At 43.2% G+C, this 20,357-nt stretch overlaps 1 protein-coding gene across 1 annotated transcript in view; it reads right to left on the reverse strand.

The window, feature by feature from the left end:
- The window catches only part of ADGRG5 (adhesion G protein-coupled receptor G5), a 251,096-nt gene extending 231,080 nt beyond the window's left edge, over positions 1 to 20,016 (reverse strand). The window contains 3 exon segments of the mRNA XM_078668837.1: positions 10,890 to 10,994; positions 19,150 to 19,300; positions 19,988 to 20,016. Of these exon segments, the coding sequence (XP_078524963.1) occupies positions 10,890 to 10,994; positions 19,150 to 19,300; positions 19,988 to 20,016 (285 nt within the window).
- Positions 20,017 to 20,357: the final 341 nt, after the last annotated feature.

Raw genomic sequence — 20,357 nt, forward strand, 5'->3', positions numbered from 1 at the left:
CGAACGAACCCATAATAAAAAAGGCCACAACCTAATCATAAATAGACCATAAAGAAAGGAGCAGAAACAGGTGAGAGTAGGATAAGGCATATTTCTGTGCAGTAAAACTTTACGATGTCCTGTGCTCTGATCCTTAATCTTGATCAGCTAAAGGGCAGGAACTGGTTTAACAAGGTCAGCTTCAGGCAACAGGGTCAGTTCACTCGGGTCAAACAGAAGTCAGCACAAACTCGAGCTAAGGTGTACATGTCCTTTAAAAGACTAGTTCAGCCACAGTCATCGGCCTATGTGAGGGCAACCACAAAATGGCTGCCATACACAAAATGGAACCCAAGGGTTCAAAACGAAATCTCCACATACGTAGTGAATCTGTAAGTCTAGCGTGACGAGATCACTCGTACTTGCCGAACTTACTAGTTACGGTTTGCTATTATCAAATTCGTAACGAAACCATGCCATTTATAAAATGGGTTCAGAATTCACAGTACCTCAGACCCTCCTTTTGCCCTTACATAGGCAATCACTCAGTCTGCGTCTGAGTCGATGTCAATATTCATCAGATCATCAAGATGCTGCTGGAGCATCATCCTATTACTCAGGACTTCTCTCGAGACAGGTCTTCTCACACACGTAGTAGTACAAAGGCCACATATGGCAGGGCCACACTGTACACAGAGACAACATGAGAAGAGAATCGCTAAAACCATCCCAATGATCATCAGAATCTTCCATCCCCAGGTCGATAAAAGTTCCCAAAACCATCCAATCAATGACCAATCTCCTTTATCCACATTTATAGACTCAGAGATCTTATGTAACTTAGAAATGGCCTGGTATACTGTAGGAGCATTGTCTGGTATGAAAACGCAGCAACTCGATTGGATCACTTTACATACCCCACCTCGGTCCGCAAGTATGACGTCCAAAACCATTCGATTCTGTAATGTCATAAGGCGATCCGCTTGAAGCTCAGCGGTCAGATTACTAAGGGCACCTGCAGTTTCATTTATGGTGGATTCAACCACTCTCATTAATTGCCGTATGTTTCTACTGTTTGCCATAGGTCCCCAAAACGGTAGGAAACCCTTGAAAAAGTCTCCCACTTCTTGTCCCGTGGTATCTTCCTCACTGAAGACACCCCTAACAACTCTCGTTCTGTGGTAATCTACAGCAGCAGTATACGTAGGAGGCAACAAATATGCAACATAACATGTTCCCGAAAAATCAGGGGGCAACCATGTATATGCTCTATCATAGCAGACAAAATACGTGCCCTTAGCTGCTAAAAACGGTGGGGAAGTTTGGGACGCAAAGACATACGTCTGAGTACAAACACTCTTCCCTAACTGAGCTCTCAAATTCTTGCCTTTCCCTTGCAGACAAAAATGACCACAATGGGGTACAATCCAAATCGGAGGTGACCTTTTTCGTCTCTGCTTTTCACCCAGACTAATACTATATCCGGTTGCATTCCAACCAACATATGCTAGTAACTCATCCTTGGGAATAGTCTTATACGTTTCGATATCTCTACTCATATCTGTAATTCCCTTCACCAAGGCTTTATTACTCGAGTTATCTCTCATGGAACGCAGGGGATAGACTTCGATGGCATAAATAAACATCGTCTGGTATGCCCATACGGACCCATTGTAACTGAATGGCAGAACCAGATAAGGAATACCTCTATCCATAGTATGTGTGTGGCATAAGACCACACACCCAACAATTAGTGGTGTTCACTACTAACTGGTGTTGATGGAGAAGTTGCACAAAGGAATTATTCACAAATTCCGACCTTCTAATTTGCTCATGTTCAGGTAAAATATGAAAAGAATGTAAAGAAACAGTAGCAGGAAAAGACATAGGTTGGGAAGTAGGTGCAAACGGCTGTTGTGTGGCATAGAAAACCAAACCCACACAAGCTAATGCAATATTCAAAAGCATTAAAAAACACATTATTAAAAAACATTTGCTACGAACCAATATACATATTCGGATTTTAGAGTCTATTTCCTAACATTCTGGGCAGCGTCAAAAAACTCCATCCTCTAACCGTGCTGTTCGCGGCAGTTGGTTCTCTTCCGCTAAGGAATGCGCCTGTCAGTCTAGGGAACGCCCTTGGACCAACCAGAACCGTCGACCTTGTGTCTACACGGCTTGCAATCCCAAGTCTTTATACCGCCACCCTACAGCTGAACCCGGATGGTGGTTCGAAAAAGAAAAAGACAAAAAAGTTTGTTGATCTGCCAAAGTATAAATTCACTACATAAAAAAAGAAAATATTTATTTGTCCATATGTATAATCTTTCTTGGTCTCAAATCGTAGCGTTCTTTGTCAGGCACAGTCTGATCTTTGAATAGAAGATCCAGATTGGTGGTGTCAATCTTCAGATGAGAAGGCACAGCAGCTTGTAGAACATCATCATCCTCACATTCAGACCGTGTCCATGTCAAATGAGCATCACTAAATGGAACGAATCTAGGGACCTTCTCACAATCAGAATCGGCGATACCATCCCTTACCCACTGATCATATGGTAAAGGCAAAGGAACTTTTTTACAGTGGGTGGCATGCACCCAGTTCTTTTTGCCTGCTACTCTAACAGCGGTTCTAGTAACCAACAAAATCAAATAGGGGCCGGTTCATCTAGGTTGCAAGTTCTTGGTACGCTGAAAATTCTTCACAAGAACGTACTGTCCAGGTTCAAGTACATGGCCTGGATCTGTAGAAGCAGTCGGCAAACTGTCATAGACCTGTTGGTGGAGAACACGTAATTTAGCAGTCAAGTCATGTAAGTAATCCACCAACATAGGGTATTCAATACTGCTGTATTCTTTCGGACGAGGCACTCCCCAAACATTCGCTGGGCGACCAAACACAATCTCATACGGACTAAGTCCCACTCGAGAATGCACAGTCGTCCTTGTTGACAAAAGAGCCAACGGCAAGGCATCTGGCCATGTAAGACCAGTGCTCGCTTGTACCTTAGCTAATTTCAGCTTACGCATACCATTGTAACATTCAACAAGTCCAGCAGACTGGGGGTGATTCGCTGCATGGAACTTCTGACTGATTCCCAATCCAGAGCATACTTTCTTCATGATTTGACCCACAAATTCACTCCCATTGTCTGACCATACAATTCTCGGCAATCCATACCTAGGGAAATACTCTCTCAACAAAACCTTGGCTGTAGACAAGGCAGTATTATCTTTTAGGGGGTAAGCCTCTATCCATCTAGAAAAGGCACAAACAACCACAAGAACATATTTCAGATTGTTGCATCTCTCCATATGAATATAGTCTAACTGTATCACCTCAAACGGATACGTTGGAGGAGCAAAATGACCAGCTGGAGTTGGAGTTCCCTTACCAGGATTATATTGCAGACAAATCATACAATGTTTCACCACGTTCTCTGCACATTTTGGGATTCCAGCATTCTGCCAAACTGGAGCCAACAACTTACATATTCCTTTCGAACTTATATGAGCCAATCCATGAGCCATTGTAACCACTGGTAGCACATACACGTCTGGCAACAACCATCGCTGGTGTTCCGACAACTCAATCCAACAACCTGTAGAATCCAACATACCCGTACTCTCTCTCCAAACATTCATTTTTTTTTTCTGTAGCTTCAGCCTGAATCATCTTCACACTTTCTATCGTGTCTTCACACATTCCGCCAGCCATAACCCATCTTGCTGGTCCTGCAACATACATACGGCTCATCATGTCTTTCGCTGTTTCCTTCGCAACTTCATCCGCAAACGCATTCCCTCGACCAACATCATCCACAACTTTCTTATGCGCACTACATTTCACAATTGCAATCTGCTTTGGGAGAGTGAGAGATTCCAAAAGTTCATTCACTAACTGCCCATGCTGAATTTTAGTTCCATGAGAAGTAAGGAACCCACGCTCTCTCCACAAACGCCCATAACTGTGAGCAACACCAAACGCATACTGACTAGCGGTATAAACATTCACTCGCTCTCCTTCCGACAACACACGCTCTAGTCAGTGCAATCAACTCTGCTGCTTGCGCAGAATTCTGTGGTATGCGTGTTGTCTCAACAACTGTATTTAAAGTTGTGATAGCACACGCTGCGGTTGTTTCACCATTTGGAAGCTTAAAACACGAACCATCAACCCACAGCGTACCATCAACATTTTCAAAAGGAGTGTCCTTAAGATCCACTCTAGCTTTTGTTTCTTCCTCTGTACGAAGAAAACAATCTTGCTGTTCTTGAGCATCCGTCTCTGTAGAGATCGGCAACAACGTAGCTGGATTCAACACATTACATCTTTTGATATGAACATGGCTAGCCAACAGTGTCAACTCGTAGCCGGAAAGACGTGCACTAGTAAGGTGCTGTGTCTTAGTCCTATTTAGTAAAGTATCCACTGCATGCGGAACCATCACAATCAGCGTATTATCCAATACCAAACCAGCAGACTGTCGAATAGAAACGGCAGCTGCGGCTGTAGCTCTCAAACAACTCGGCAATGCTTTAGCAACTGGGTCTAACGTTGCTGAGAAATACGCACATGGACGCTGCTTGTCCCCAAAAGATTGTGTCAACACTGACAACGCACATCCTTCTCTCTCGTGCACATACAACGTAAAAGGCTTGCTATAGTCTGGAGTACCCAACACAGGAGCTGAACACAATGCATTACGTAATTCAGAAAAACTTTTCTGGCATTCTTCAGACCAAGGAAGAGGATACAGAGTATCTTTCAGAGTCAATGCTAACAGTGGTTTCGCCAACAGTGAAAAATTGGGGATCCACTGTCTACAATATGACGTAATACCCAAAAAGACACAAACTTCTCTCTGTGTCGATGGCACACTCATTTGCGCAATCGCTTGAATTCTTTCTGGGGTCAATTTCCTTCCCTCCTTCGGCAAGAGATGACCTAAGTAGGTTACCACTTGGCAGCAATATTGCAACTTCTAAGGCGACACTTTATGATGAAGGTCAGACAAATATCGCAACAACGAAAGAGTATCCTCTTTACAAATCTCTTCGTCATCAGCAGTAATCAACAAATCATCAACATACTGAATAAGAGTAGAACCAACTGGTAACACAAACCCGTCAAGCTGAGTTTTCAACGCTTGACTATAAATTGAGGGACTTTCACAATAACCTTGGGGAGCTCTCTTAAATCGGAAACTTCGTCCTCCTAACGAGAAGCCAAAAATATCCCTACTCTCCTCAGCAATAGGAATACTGAAGAAAGCATTCTTCAAGTCGATGACAGAAAACCAAACTGCCGAAGCAGGAATCAGAGTCAATAATGCAGTAATATCAGGTACCACGGGAAACTGTGGCACGACAATCTTGTTGACCTCTTGAAGGTCGATCACAAACCGGTACACAGGTGGCTGAGAAGCATCTGTATGCTTAAGAACAGGCAAAACCGGGCTATTGCACACGTTACCTCTTGTTTCCTCAACCACACCCTTCTCAACCAGATCATAGACAATCGCAAAAAGAGCTCTCTCACCATCACTCGAGATCTTGTATTGTGGTATACGAGGCAACTTAACATTCAACTTTAGCGTAACAACATACGGTGGAATCTGCAAAAGACCAACATCATTTGGACATGTAGCCCAAAGCGTTTCAGGAAGCGAACGCAATTCCAGTGGCAAACAATCTTTAGACAAATACATTGGAGAAATCACTTTCTTACCAAGAGTAAGTTGTACTCCCGAAGGAACAATGCAATGTCGCATACAATCTTTTCAGCAAGTCCAATCCCAACAAATTCTCACCACAACCAGTCGTTAGAATAAGTGGAGCTTCCAATTCACAAGGGCCAATAGAAAGGGACAAAGGACTAGAAACCGGATTACGAACTGGGGCACCTGAAAATCCTACGGAAACATTGGTCAAGCCAGACAAAGGTGCACCAGGGAGTTTAGAATGCATAATAGAACTCTTTGTCGCACCAGTATCCAAAAGAAAAGGTTCTACTACACCTGATGTAATCACTTCAACATACGGTCCACTCTGATCTACTGGAACTGACACTACTCCCTTACTTTGTCCATGGCTGTCCTTGTTATCATTATAACCAACACTCTCACCTTCAACATAGTAATCCTCAACATAGTACTGAGGAGACTGACCACTCGGAACACTCTGTCTATCAAAATAATTCGCAGAATTCTGTAGGGAAGAGGAACGCTCATTCTGGGGGATCACACCACGACCTCTTCCTCTAGGCGCTTGCTGAAAACCACCACGACCTCTCTGACGCACGCACGCTGTAACAAAGTCGGACAATTATTCTTGAAATGACCTTCCTCTCTACAGTAAGCACACTGATTCGGGCCAGGAAAGAATCGCTGAACATAAGGCTCAGGCTTCTGTAACAATCTCTGAAATTGTGGAGGTTGCTGAAACTGAAGCTGATTCTGACGAGGCGGATAAGCTTGCTGCAAAAGAACTTTCGTCTTTAAATCCTTCGTTTTCTTCTCTACTTTATCCTTCTCATCTTTATCCCTATTCTCGTAATATTGAGCAGTAGCCAATATCTGGGCCGACGAAGAAACGGCCCATGAACTCTCAGAGTCCTTCAACTTATTAGAAAGTTCGGGAAGCAAATTAAAGACGAATTTATCCACGAACAACCTTTGACCACCTCCCGTACTCATATCCTGACCACTGTGATCGATAAACGTCTCTTCAAACCTAGTGAAGAAGTCAGACACACTCTCATCTTTCTTCTGCTTGCATGCTGCTAACTTATCCCAATTCACTCGTAAAGCAGGCATCATCATCTTCATCAAAGTAATAATTCGACCAGGTAATTCTGCAAGTAAGGGTTCAGGTTTTGCACCTCCTACTTGTCTACCATCTGCAGCAACAATATTCGCCCAAGTATCACCTAACTCTGCTGCATGATTCTCATGACGAATCTTCGCCCACAAAGGTTGCGGAACTACATTACCCATCAACATGTCAACGTCGGCTAAATTCATTATACACGCATCTACTGTCTGAGACAACTCTTTGTAGTAACCAGCAGGATTCTTACGAGGATCAGGAAAGGTCTGCTTAAGAGCCAAGACCTCTGCTCTCTCCCAAGGAACATGTACCCATATTCGCTGAAAATGAGGCAAAACAGGCGGATTAGCATTTGCGTCTACTTCTTTCCAAAGTGGAGGAACCTCTCTCATTGGATACTGTCTCACTTTCCTCCTAACAGAGGGATCAGGTTCATCCAACGTCTGAGGCGGAAGTCTGGATCTAAAAGTCAATATCGTCTCTACAGCATCTGTAACATCAGTGTCCACTATCATCCCTTTAGCAAAATCTGACTGAACATCAAGCACATCCTGCGGAATTGGACCCAACTCATTATCTTCCCATTCCTGACGCAGGAAAGTACACATCACATCGAAAACATACCTTTGCTTAGGCGGTTCCCACTGAAAGAAAACATCCATAACTGCTGGCAAATTATACCTTGAAGCATTCAAAATCCATCTACGAGCCAACAAATCCAACACTGTCGGTTCCTCGGAACTAGGAAGCTGACTACGACTCTGATTGCGTTCTGAAACAGGGGTCATATTCAATGACCCAAACAATGGAGACAGCAGACCAACAACAGTCTCGGTCATTCGTTTTCGAGCAGAAGGAGAAGAAGCAAACATAAGAACAAGAGAACAAGTATTCTGAGGCAAAGAAGGTGTAGGCATAAGAACAGTCGGAGTCGAAGAAGCAGAAGTAGAAGGCAAAGGAGTTTGAGGCAAAGCTGGTAGCAAAGATGGCGACCCTAGAGCGGGTTGCAAAGAGAAGGTAAAACCATCTGTGGAGCACCGGTTGGCTGAACAACAGCAGGAGGTTGAACAACAAAGGGTGGAACAACCGGTGGTAATGGAGGCGCAGTAGCACCCTGCACATAAGGAGGTGGCAATCTCAGTAAATGAGAGATCAAAGAATCTTTCTCAAGATCTTCAATCGCTTTCGGAGGAGAAGACGGCAAGGCCGGATAACATTTATCTATGGCCATGCAACGTTGCCTATCTGACACCTCAATTGCTTTATCTTCTTCATTTTCTTTAAACTGCCTAGCAGCTTGCATTATTGATACATCCTTTTCTCTTTTATCTCTTTTAGCTTGTTTAATTTCTCGTTGTCTGGCTTCTTTACGCCAAAGGCGAAAGGAGTCAAACATTGCCGGCCGGGCTTTCTTCCTAAATAATTTAGTTTCTAAATTGTCTAAAATCTCTGTATTAAAGCTACCATGTTGGGGCCATTGTAAGACACCATCTTTTCTAGTGTAGTGGACCCATACTTCATTGAACGTAATGTGGCCCACGCCGTGTTTAGAATAGAGCTCATAAGTCGGAGTTCCAACTGGAGGTATCGGACACGAATCCTCCAATCGGGAATCCCTGTTGCAACCACAACCAAGCCAAGTACCAAATTTGCTACGATTAGGCATCTTCGCTCACTAATCAAGCTTCAAACTTCAAGGGATTATCTCTACCGATACACTCGTAAATATACGAGACCCTCGGCTTTGGAAATTGCAATTTTCAAATCAAAACTAAGGACCAAACAAACTAAGAACCAAAGAACCAAAAACTAAGGACTGGGAGCGACCCACTTATACTTAACTGAGGTATCAGTCACGCCACCAGAAGACCCGTTTATCGTCCCGCCGTACAAAGCATCACAAATGGGTCCAAGACAGGGCGACAGTCAGGGCAGCAGTCCTTCGTAGCCGTCAGGAAAGCGGGAAGCCTCGCAGAAAAGACCTTCAGTCCACGTTCAACATGCCGGGGTCAATGAAGTGGTGGCCGTCCTCCAGAATTTCCTCACGAAGCTCCTCACGATCTTCAGGCTTGGACCGGTACCGCTGAAGTCGCCCCACATTGGAAGCGCCAACTGAAGAACCGGGTTTTAGAACCCAGCGGCGCCAAGGGCACGCCCAAAGTCTTCGGGTTCACCTGTCTTAGAATACAGAGACACGGGACTCTTCGTGGTGGCGTCAAAGATCGACTTTATTGGCTGCAGCCAGTAACAGAAGTCCTAGAAATCATCACGGTATGAGTTCTCAGGAGACTGCTCAACTTTACAAAGCAAGTCATCCCTTTTTATGCCAAAAATCACATTCCAGACAAATACCTAACATTTACAAACTGTCCAATCACATGTATTCACACCAGAGGTATCGCATGACAGTAAAACCCACTTTTCAGTTGCCCAGCCCATAATCAATCATCGGTCAAACCCAACATTCTTCTTTAGACAGGTCGAACAAACCCATAATAAAAAAGGCCACAACCCAATCATAAATAGACCATAAAGAAAGGAGAAGAAACAGGTGAGAGTAGGCATATTTGTGTGCAGTAAAACTTTACGATGTCCTGTGCTCTGATCCTTAATCTTGATCAGCTAAAGGGCAGGAACTGGTTTAACAAGGTCAGCTTCAGGCAACAGGGTCAGTTCACTCAGGTCAAACAGAAGTCAGCACAAACTCGAGCTAAGGTGTACATGTCCTTTAAAAGACTAGTTCAGCCACAGTCATCGGCCTATGTGAGGGCAACCACAAAATGGCTGCCATACACAAAATGGAACCCAAGGGTTCAGAACGAAATCTCCACATACGTAGTGAATCTGTAAGTCTAGCGTGACGAGATCACTCGTACTTGCCGAACTCACTAGTTACGGTTTGCTATTATCAAATTCGTAACGAAACCATGCCATTTATAAAATGGGTTCAGAATTCACAGAACCTCAGGAGAGCACTGCTTACCCATATGCCACTATTGGCACTTGAACTCTCTCACTTCTAGTGGATAAAGGAAAGGACACTAATTCAGGAGGAATCGCGTATCTCATTAGTTAGGTCCAAACCCCGAGTCAGCATTAAATGAGCCACAAACTACAAGTTCAAAGATGTGGAAGGCACCCGGAACAGTCGACCCTGACCATGGTGAGTTTAGACACAGGAATCAGCTGTCTACACAATCATTACACCCTGAATATGCCCACTTGGGCATTAACAACCTTTATTGGCATGAAACTGAAAAGAGAATGCACAGAAAAAACAACCCTTCATAAGTAAGCACTCCACACCATCTCTGAAAAACTAGACAATGGCACAGCTCCAGTCCTGTGTGGTGGTGGCACAATTAACTGAGAGGGGAGACAAGCAAGGGATGTATAGGTGGCAAACATGTTTGTACATGGAGGGGATGTACACGCATATGTGACCTCACTATAGTGAGTTTCTGCACAACATCTAGTCTATCCCACTAGATGGTGCTATTCCCTCCACACAGTAACTAGGGTGGTCTGCCCGAAGGCAAAGTGTTGTCAAGTAACCTGTACCCTACACTTCCATGAATTATAATATAAGCGGACATACAAGCTATTTCGCCTCCTGCAGGGGCGTAGCTTGGTCAGTAAGATTAGGGGGGTTTGAGCTTCAGATTTCTCAACAATCACCCTGGCATATCATGTTAGAATACATTATAAGACTCGCAGGGTGCATAAGAGGGCCTGAGAGGCAGTGGAAAGGGAGAGTGACGTGGACTGGTAGGAGTACTAAGTGAGAGAAACACAATACTTTGTATAATAACCAATATTTTGAGGACTTTCAGAACAGAGACGAGAGAGAGAGAGTGTATGTGGTTTTGTCTGTGTGTGTATACAAACATTTCAGGTGAAATCCGACAGGTACTTCACAATACCCGAATGAACGCACCTGAACCAAATTATTCATCAGAAAATACATTTATAAGGGGGGTGGACCACTCCAAACACCCCCTCCACCCCGAGCTACGCCCCTGACTGACTCCTCGTAACACCACCCCCCTCATAAACCACATGAAGGACGGAAGTACCTGGAATAAGATGGAGGAATTGAAGTCGACGCATATCAGCCGGTGTTCATTACTTCCCTTGCCTTTCATGATCTCTGCTGGAATTGACACCGCATGACGATTATCCTGTTAAGCGTAATTGATAGAATACACGAGAGTGTTAGAACATTAGACAACTACAGGACTGGCTTGAATAACCAGCACTCACCCCACTAACAAAGTTCAGATAAGTCTAAGGCACTGCCAAGTTAGACGCTCTGCTGGTTTGGAATTGGGGTTGTGGAGAGCTCATCTGTCATTTGTGTGGCCTGCAGAAACTGCTAAAACATTACGTTTAGAGTTTGGTGTGCTTATCATCATGCTGGCTCTGATCTTCCACGGACCAATCAGAGACAAAGGCTATGCACGAGGACTCCCCCAGCCACGCGGAGGCCTTGACAGCCAGTTGCTGGAGTGGTACAGAAGGAGAGCATCATAACCAAACTATCGTGTGGCTTAAGGTGACGTAAATATTGTGTTCTAAATATCGTTCACAAGCATACAGTCCAATTGGAGTTATTAATAGAACATCTATACCCAAAGGAAAATAGAAAATCTGCACTCAATGGAAAATAGAAAATCTGCACCCAAAGGAAAATGGAGAGGTATTTTGTAATCGATATTTACAATACAATTTTTCTGTCAGGATATATTTTTGCTAACAGTATTCTGACATTCAACAGTTGGAGGCAAATCTAAGAGAAGTTAGTTTGCCCTGGGGAAAGATTGCATCTCTGTTGGCTCTTGCTCACAGTAGGAGAAGCACATGTAACCAATGTAGCAGCAACAGAGTAGAAACTATAGAAGATGAGACATCGCTGTTCTACTGTGATATGTATTACAGTCCATTTGGGAGGACACAATCCTTTCTGCCAGGCAGAGCCGGACTGGTCCTTGAGTCCTCGAGGCCGGTTTTGACAGCCCAGGGCTGCTCCTGGTGCCCCTGTCACTTCACCCAGCCCCCCGAAGTTAACTGGAGCAGGCTTTGGGGACGTTGAGAGAGAGCCCGAAAAAGGGGAGAAAGGATGGGGAGTTGAGAGTAAGGAATTCGAGAGGGAGAAGAGAGAGAAAACCCATTGAGAGAGAGGGATATGGGGGCATATTAGCAAGAACCTCGTTAAAATATTGCCGTTTTAGCGACAGTTTCCTGCCGCTAAAACGGCGATAATTTTAACGAGGTTCTTGCTAATATGTCCCATAGCGAGGAGACAAAGTGAGCGAAGCTAGTGTGACCATTTTTGGCAGCGCTGCTTTGGGACCCACAGTCTGGCCCTGCTTCAAAAACTAGTGGACAGGGAGAAAAGCAAGTCCCATAGCAGACTTTGGCCTGTGACATACACAATCAATGGGATAATCAATTTCTCAACTTACTGTCTCAACATTTTCCTTGCAAATTCAATAATTAGGCAATAAGGAGACATATGAGTTCATTAGACTTTAACAGGAATCTATTTGCACATAACCACACATTCTGAACTACTGTGACTCTTCCTAGATTGGTTCAGATATGCACTCAGAGCAAAATCTATGTTGTATATGTGCATGTTTATTTTCACAATATAGTTCCAACATTTATTCTGCCTAATTGAAACCATAGTGTGTTTCCTAAGGAGAAAGCGATGAATGGGGTCAAAGGTAAAAGTGTTACCATACAATGTAAGGATGAAAAGTCATCTCGATGATCTGTGACCTTATAAAGGAACTCGCTCTTTGATCTTGACATGTGATGGAACTCGAGTGTGACTTGCATTAGTCTCATATTATAAGGTGAGAGGACCATATAACACACTTAGAATTAAGAGGGTTATCATTTCCTTGTACTGTACTATGAAAGCTTTTTAGGGCATTATTCCTCTGGTATAGGGAGATTGTTCTCACAATATTTTTTCTACTGTCAAATTCCCTGGCATAATACTGCAACAGGCTGATACAAATAACAACATTTTCAGCCAGTGGCAATCACTCTGGCCGCATTCCAGTCCATCATTTTTGGCTCACTATGTCACTCTGGAGAGAGACCTGCCACAGACTTGGTCCTCTTCCAAAGTGAACAGTCCAACCAAACTGCCACACCAGGTCCCCTGCAGAGGGAAACACAAGCAACTCCAGAATGAGTTGCACCTCCTTAGGCGTGTCCATGAGGTACAGTTTGGTTTCTATGGCACAATAATAAGGGGATCAACGCCTGGGCATACCTGTCACATTTAAGGTATATATTGGAACAAATAAGAAAGACACAGAAGGAAGGTTTGACTTAATCTCGGTCAATGGCAATCAATTGGGGCTGCCTTAAGCAAATCTGTCTTGGTCCTGCTCCATTAGGAACAGTCGAGCCAAAACTACCAGGCAAAGTCCCCTCCAGATGGGAACACAAGCAACCCCAGTCTGTTTTGACCATCTTAGGTCTCGTCAGTGAGGTATAGCCTGAGTCATGTGGCACAGTGAGCACGGGACTCACGTCTGGTAATAGCCAGCACACATAAGGCGACTACTGCAAGAAACAACTGGGTGATTGGGCTTGAGGTTGCTGAAGGGGAGCTGGACTGGCAGTGCGGGCTGCATTTTTCCTATCGGAACAAGATTGATTTGCATTAGGCAGAACTCTGACTAGAGTGGCATTGTGGGCAAAAACGATGGACTAGAATGCGGCCATGAGTGACTGCCAGTGGCTAAGATTAATTAAAACATTTATTTTGTGGCAATGTTGTTTGATACAGTAGACTCTCCAAGTGCGACGGGTATGCCCAGACGTGAGTTCAATACTCACTGTGTCAGTCTCCTCACTGGTGAGATCTACGTAGGTCAATGTCAACCTGAGTTTCCTGGTGTTCCTGTCTGGAGGGGATCTGGTCCGTCAGTTCAGGCAGGACTGTTCCTATTGGAGGAGGGCTATGACTGCTTTGCATATGGTGCCCCAAGAGATTGTCAGTGGCTGAGATTAATTCAAGCACCAGTTCTAAGACCAAGACTGATTTGCATAGGGTATTTCAATGTTTAGACAGGCATGGTGATTGAAAAACGATGGACTGAAATGTGGCCAGAGAGATCACCTGGGGCTGAGATTAATGCAAACATTCCTTCCATCACCCTGTTGTTTGTTATGTTATTGCTAATGTCATTCTGTCTCACTTTACACTGTTCTGAAGCATGATATGTCGCCGGACACAGGGTATCTTAGGGATATTATTTCTTCTGGCTCAGAAGTTCTATTGGATGTAATATTTAATTAGTAAAAGATTACTTACGGGTACAATGGTTCATAACTTCATAAGGGGCTGTTATTTATTCCACGAATGTGCTGACTCACCATTCACCTTGATGCATGTCAACATACTCATGAAGGCCTTAGCACCATAGCGCTTGAGCAGAAGACAAAGCACTCTAAAAGTTATTGAACACCAAGAACCAAAGCAAGGGACACTGATAATGGAATATATTCTCATCTATGAAAGAGGCCAAAGCACACATTATAGGGATACCTAATCTGGACTGTTCCATTGTTTATCATTTAAGTTATTTTTTTTAAAACATGCTTCCATTTGTATTTTCATTAAATATCTTTTTATTGGAAAAAGAACCAGAGTTCCAGCACAACTCTAGTGGGCACTCAAATGGCCTATATCACTGTAGCCTAGTATAACCTTAAAACCACCCTTTCATTACATTTTTACTAAGGATCCATCTGACAGTTAACTCAACAATTGAAAAGTGCAAGGAGGCCCTCAAAGGTCAAAAGAGGGAAGGAGAAAAACACTTCTCTCAGAAATGCAGGAACCGTCACCACTAATGTCCCTCTCAATCAGGGGATAGAAGTTCCAAACTTTCCCACCGAGATCCATAAACCCCTTCCTCTAGGGAAAAACACAGATGGAAAGCCATGCCACAAACATTTAGGTAGGCAACTTGAGCTGCATTATTCCTCCTTGCTACCCAGGCAGCACACATTGCTGAAAACGGTGACCTGAGAAAACACTCACTTCCCATATTGAGTCACCTTCAGTTTCACTGGTAGATCCATGAAGGTCATATTTCTTCTTTCTTCGTATGCTTAATGATGAGTACTGCAGCTTGTAGGGTCACACAAGGGAGGTCAGTGTGAAGACCATGGAGTAGGGCATTGCCAACATTCAGATGCAAGATTATTAGAACGGCAGTTCAAAAGCTGCATTCAGGGAGGAATGATTTGAGTTTCTTAAGTAGAGAGATTTGCTACCAATCTGTCATGGTTTTGTTGGGGATATGATTCTTGTGGGTGTGATTGATTTCCAGCGTGTATTCGAGAGGTTTGAATTCTTCTAAGTTCAAATCATTGAGCTAGATTTGGCCTGGTTGTAGCTAGATATTCTTGGCCAATAGCAAGAAATCTGTTTTGGTCGGGATAAGATTCGGGTAGGGGTTGGACATCCAAGTGGTCAAGTTTTCTCCCAGGCATCGAGTGCGAGTTTTCTTTTTCTTAGCTCAGGACAACCAGGGTTTCTCTGGGGGTCCGAACTACAAAAAAGGCATCACACCATCCACTCTAAAAAGGGCTGGAAATATGATGCACCTACACTGATGACCCCAACTTTGTCGGAACATCTGTGTAGGGTTTCCGATGGCAAAGCCAGTGGGGCAGCATCGCTGTAAACATGATGATATGTATGATCCTCAATGGAGTGAGAGGTCCGTTTAGAGGACAGGGTACTTTGCCACATTTGTTGTGGAGTACCCTGTCAGCCAAACTCGAACTCAGAGCCTTGATTATGTTGTCAGAAATGTAAGCATTCAATATATGTGTCTTTTCATAAAGCAAGAGAATTCCATTCTCACAGGGCCAACCATTACAGAAGAACATTCCTTAACCATATGGGCTTCCACCATAGTAGAATGACCTTCTATTCCCATAAGACTCACCACAACAGGCATGCAATTTCCGTCATAGAGGTAGCATAATAGAGATAATGGGAACAGAGAGGATGTAGCCTTATGGCTAGAGCAGTCAACCTCGAAGCTGGGGAACCAGGTTTGAGTCTCGGCGACGATGCACGATGCTCAACATCCTGTGATTCTGGGCAAATCACTTAATCTCCCTGTGCTTAACAAAAAACAACAACAAAAAAGTGAATGTGTTAATCTGTAACAAAACTGGTGCTCGTGTAAAGCGCTCTGATACCCGATGTCTCAGGTCTAGTTCGGGCTATATAAAACTCTAAAAAATATATATATATATATATATATATATATATGTCTCATTGTGTAACGCAACTGGTGCTCATGTAATGCGCTCTGATACCCAATACCTTTGGGTCAAGTTCGCGCTATATAAAACTCTGGGGAAAAAAATTGTTAGAGATAGATGAAGATGGCTGATTCATGGTACTCCCCTTTAGAGATGTCATGAAGGGTATTCTCAAGGGGATATGGCAAACATAAGCTGTTGCTCATAATGACCTGTTCTGTGTGCATTCAAAGAACCTAAGCATGCAGTGTTTCTGGTCTCCTTCATTCAAGATGCAAGGTGCATATAATATATTCACTCTAAAGTGGCAGTATCCCATGCACAATGTGCCCAATACAAGTTTCCTGTCCCAAGACTAAAGCAATTCCATCGTCAAATGTCAGCATGTGTCTGGAACAAGACACACAGATGGCTTCAGAAAAAACACCCAGCAAGAAGGCGGAGGAGACACATTTACTAAGTTGTTGCACCCGTTCCTTTCCGTCTTTTCATATGTATTTCCATTTTCTTGTATCTTTCCCCCTGGTTTCTGTTTTTTCAACATTTTCCTTCTTTTTTCATATTAATTTCTTTACTTCTTTCTTCTCAACTTTTTTTTCCTTTGTCAACCTTTTTTTCTTCCTCTCTCTCCTTTCTAGGTTTTGTTTTTTTATCCTTCTTTTTACCACCATTTTCAAACGGTATTTCTTTCTGTCACACTCACAAATTCCACATGTCTAGCTAAATAAATTTTCATTTTCCCGTTCCATAATTGTTCTCTATGTCATTGAATGCAGCTCAATTGGTATGCCAGACCCACAGTTCATATATTCTCCTAAATACTATTTATGGTGTTCAGTGTGGAGACCTGCATTTATGGTCAAAGGTTTAATGTGCCACAGAACTGCAACAGCTAGCACAACAAGCCCAGTGGAATTACCTGCTGCTGCCTGGAGGTGTCTTCATAATGGGTGTGTACCTGAGCTTTGCCTGTTTTGTGCGTTCAAAGAAAGATTGGACTGCAGCTGCCTTTGTTGTGCCTGTTGTGTGTGATCACAGCTAGCACTGGTAGCGCTTCTTTGGATTCTCTTCGTTACAAATCGCGTCGGTGATCTGGCGTTACCTACAGGGACGCGAGCTGATGCTGTTCATAGAGCTAGACAGAGTACCAATGTGTGCCTTGTCATTGGTTTCCATTTGAAATAAGATCTGGAAATGATGGTCATTAGTCATTAAGGTACTGAGAGATCATGAAACACCAAGGCACATGGGTATGTGCTCTACAGCCAGTTGAAAAACATGGCGTACATGAATTGGATGCTTGTTTTTTAGTTTTGGAGTATGAAACCAGAACTGTAGTCTTGTAGGATGGAATTTATGTTAGCTTGGTCTTATTAATATTGAAGGACTGTAAGATTCTGATGGGTTGGTAGCTAGCAGGGATGTTCGGTTGAAGTTTGCATTTTTGAGTAGTGGGGGATCTTTCTAGTTTAGAAGAAATCAGGAAAGATGCATTGTGCAAAGTGCGAGCTGACTATGTACAGGGTGTGAGTGTTTCTCTGGAGAGAGGTTAAATAATGGTGGATGGAAAAATGGCATCCCCACGTCATGAATCTGTACATGGTAAAGATATTAGACGGATCTTCATAAGGGGACAGGTTTAAGAAGGACTCATGCTAGAGATAGCAATAGCTGTTTTTTTGTGGTTGTGGTCGTGCTAGATATAGTCTTATTTTCACGAGTAATTGATGATGACCTGGCAGTGGCCAACTGAGTGCAGTACTATGGGGGTCTAGGATCAAACTGAAATACAGCTTAATTGCTTTGATGATGTATCTGACGCCCTTTAAGAGTCTGCTTAAAGGTTGGCTTGTTTCAGGTGACTTTGGTTGTAGAGATGAGGTATCTGTTTGAGAAGAATAGAGTTTTGTCTCATATTTGGGTTTTGTGTGGCTTCTTTTCTAACTTGTTAATAGGTTATTTGTGGTTAGTGAGTTCTTATGTGCACCAGGAGGTGGTAAGCTTTGGTTTTATAGTGCAAACTTTCAGTGGGTTATGAGTGCTGACACCTGCGTTTGGCATGAGGTTGACTGAGAAGAGCAATGAGTTGACATTGTCTTGCAGTAAGTTATGATTGTCAAAGAGATGGGTTCTTGCTTCAGAGTTTTCAGGTACTAATACATGAATGAACACTGTTGTTGTTTGGTGGGGTTTAATTGATAGGAGCAGGTGGTTAGTGTTGGGGAATACAATAGGGATGGTGACAGTCTGACCAGTCCATTGTCATTTGGAAAACAGCACAATTGTGAGGACCAGATTGAGAAAATTGACTTTGGTCTTGGTTGTGTCAATTCATTATAGGATGCTCATGGTGTTTAGAACATGGAATAGAGCTTGTTTCAAACTATTGCCGAGGAGTTACGAGTCAGTTTTAAATCCAAGAGAAATAATGTGTTGGATGAGGATCAGATCTCCAGATTCAGTTGAATCACATCTTCAGATTGGCTGAAAGTTGATGGCCTGGGCTGCAGACGTGGCAAATGAGAAATGATATAGAATGAATGGCAGTGGAGTCCTAGAGATGACATAGCCAGGGCGATCTATGGATGACCCTGAGGGAATGGAGATGGTAACATAGAACTGTTAGTTCTAACACTAATCCTGTCTAAATGTTCTAAAAGTGGGGACCGAAATATACCTGTGCCCTGGCGTCCCAAAATCGTTAAGATACCTCTTACCCCAGCACGGCTGAGGTTGATCAAGATATATTTTTCAGATGATAGACACAACAAGTGCATGCACTTACCAGAATCCAATAGAGAACAAATCTCTGGACTGGAACATTAAATATATTTGGTTATTCTATCATTACAGAAAGCAATCGAAAGAACATATTCATTCACAGATTCAGGAAAGGTAAACAAAGCAAAAACAAGGGAACAGTGGGTGCACAGGGGGCACATCTAATTTGCAGAATGATAAAGTTCGATAAACAAGTGACGGGGGGGCAGCAGGTGTTGCATGATGGAGCTTTGTATCTCTTACCCATCCAGTGGAATCACTTGTCATGTTCAGCCCTGTGAAGTTGTTAGCATATATTTTAAATGCCATCACTTGAACGAATGGCCTCTTCACACAGAACATCTGATCTGAAAATGGGTCTTCTCCTAAAAAAATATGCAAGTCGTGCTTTTGTCTGTAACAAATAAAAAGGACAATTAGAGATAAATGAGAGCATGCTTTTCTGTCATTTCGTTTTAGATTTCAGATGGAGGAATATAATTCTTGACTATACTTGGGTCAGCCGGGACACTGGAAACTACAAAGCAGAGAATGGTACTTTTTGTTTAAAAAGGAATTTTTCAATAGTTTTATTTGGCAGGATAAGAAACCGAGAATTTCCCTGAAAAAACTTCAACTGCCAAAGGACAAAGGGGGTGTAGGTTTACCTAACTTTAGATGCTACCAGACGGCATTCTTGTGCAAACAAGGAGCAAGTTGGTTCCTTACTCAACAAGAATACACTCCTGTGTGGATTCAGGTGGAAAAATCCATTATTAACAACTTGCCACTTTCCGCCATAATGACTATGGATACCTCGGCCTTTACTCAATCAAAATATATATTTCTCAACACTAAGCGGGCTCTACTCAGCCTTGAGAGGCACTGCAAAGTTAAAGTAAAATTCTCCAAATCAAATCTTTCATCGTTCTGGTTTAATCCAGCTCTAAAGGATGATTGTGGACTTCTCTTTTGGGAGGACTGGGCCAAAAAGTGTTTGAATTTGGTGCAGGACATTTACGACCGTACTTCTCCGCTCCCTTTTGCCACCGTACAAGCGCGGGTTGATCTCCGACCACTTGACTTTTACAAGTTTCTACACCTTAAAGCACTTATCTCTGCCAGAGCCATTGTCCCGCAGCAACCCACTCTATGTAATAGACTAGCTCACCTTATATCACAAGGTCACATGGTATCAAAAATTTATAAACTCATATCACCGTTACCTCAGAAAACACATAGAAAATGTGTGAGGGACTAGGAAAACGAAACAAACTCCTCTAACCTGGCTTTTGATTGGGATAAGATTCATCTCACTCCTTTCTACAATAAAATATCCCCGATACTATCCCAGACCAAACTTATGCTGATAAACAGATCCTACTGGACACCTGAGAAACTCTTCAGACTCAAACTCCTTGACAGCCCCCTCCGCTGGAACTGCAAGGCACACGTGGGCAACATGGCACATA

Source organism: Lissotriton helveticus, chromosome 12 (assembly GCF_964261635.1).
Source record: "Lissotriton helveticus chromosome 12, aLisHel1.1, whole genome shotgun sequence".
NCBI lineage: Eukaryota > Metazoa > Chordata > Amphibia > Caudata > Salamandridae > Lissotriton > Lissotriton helveticus.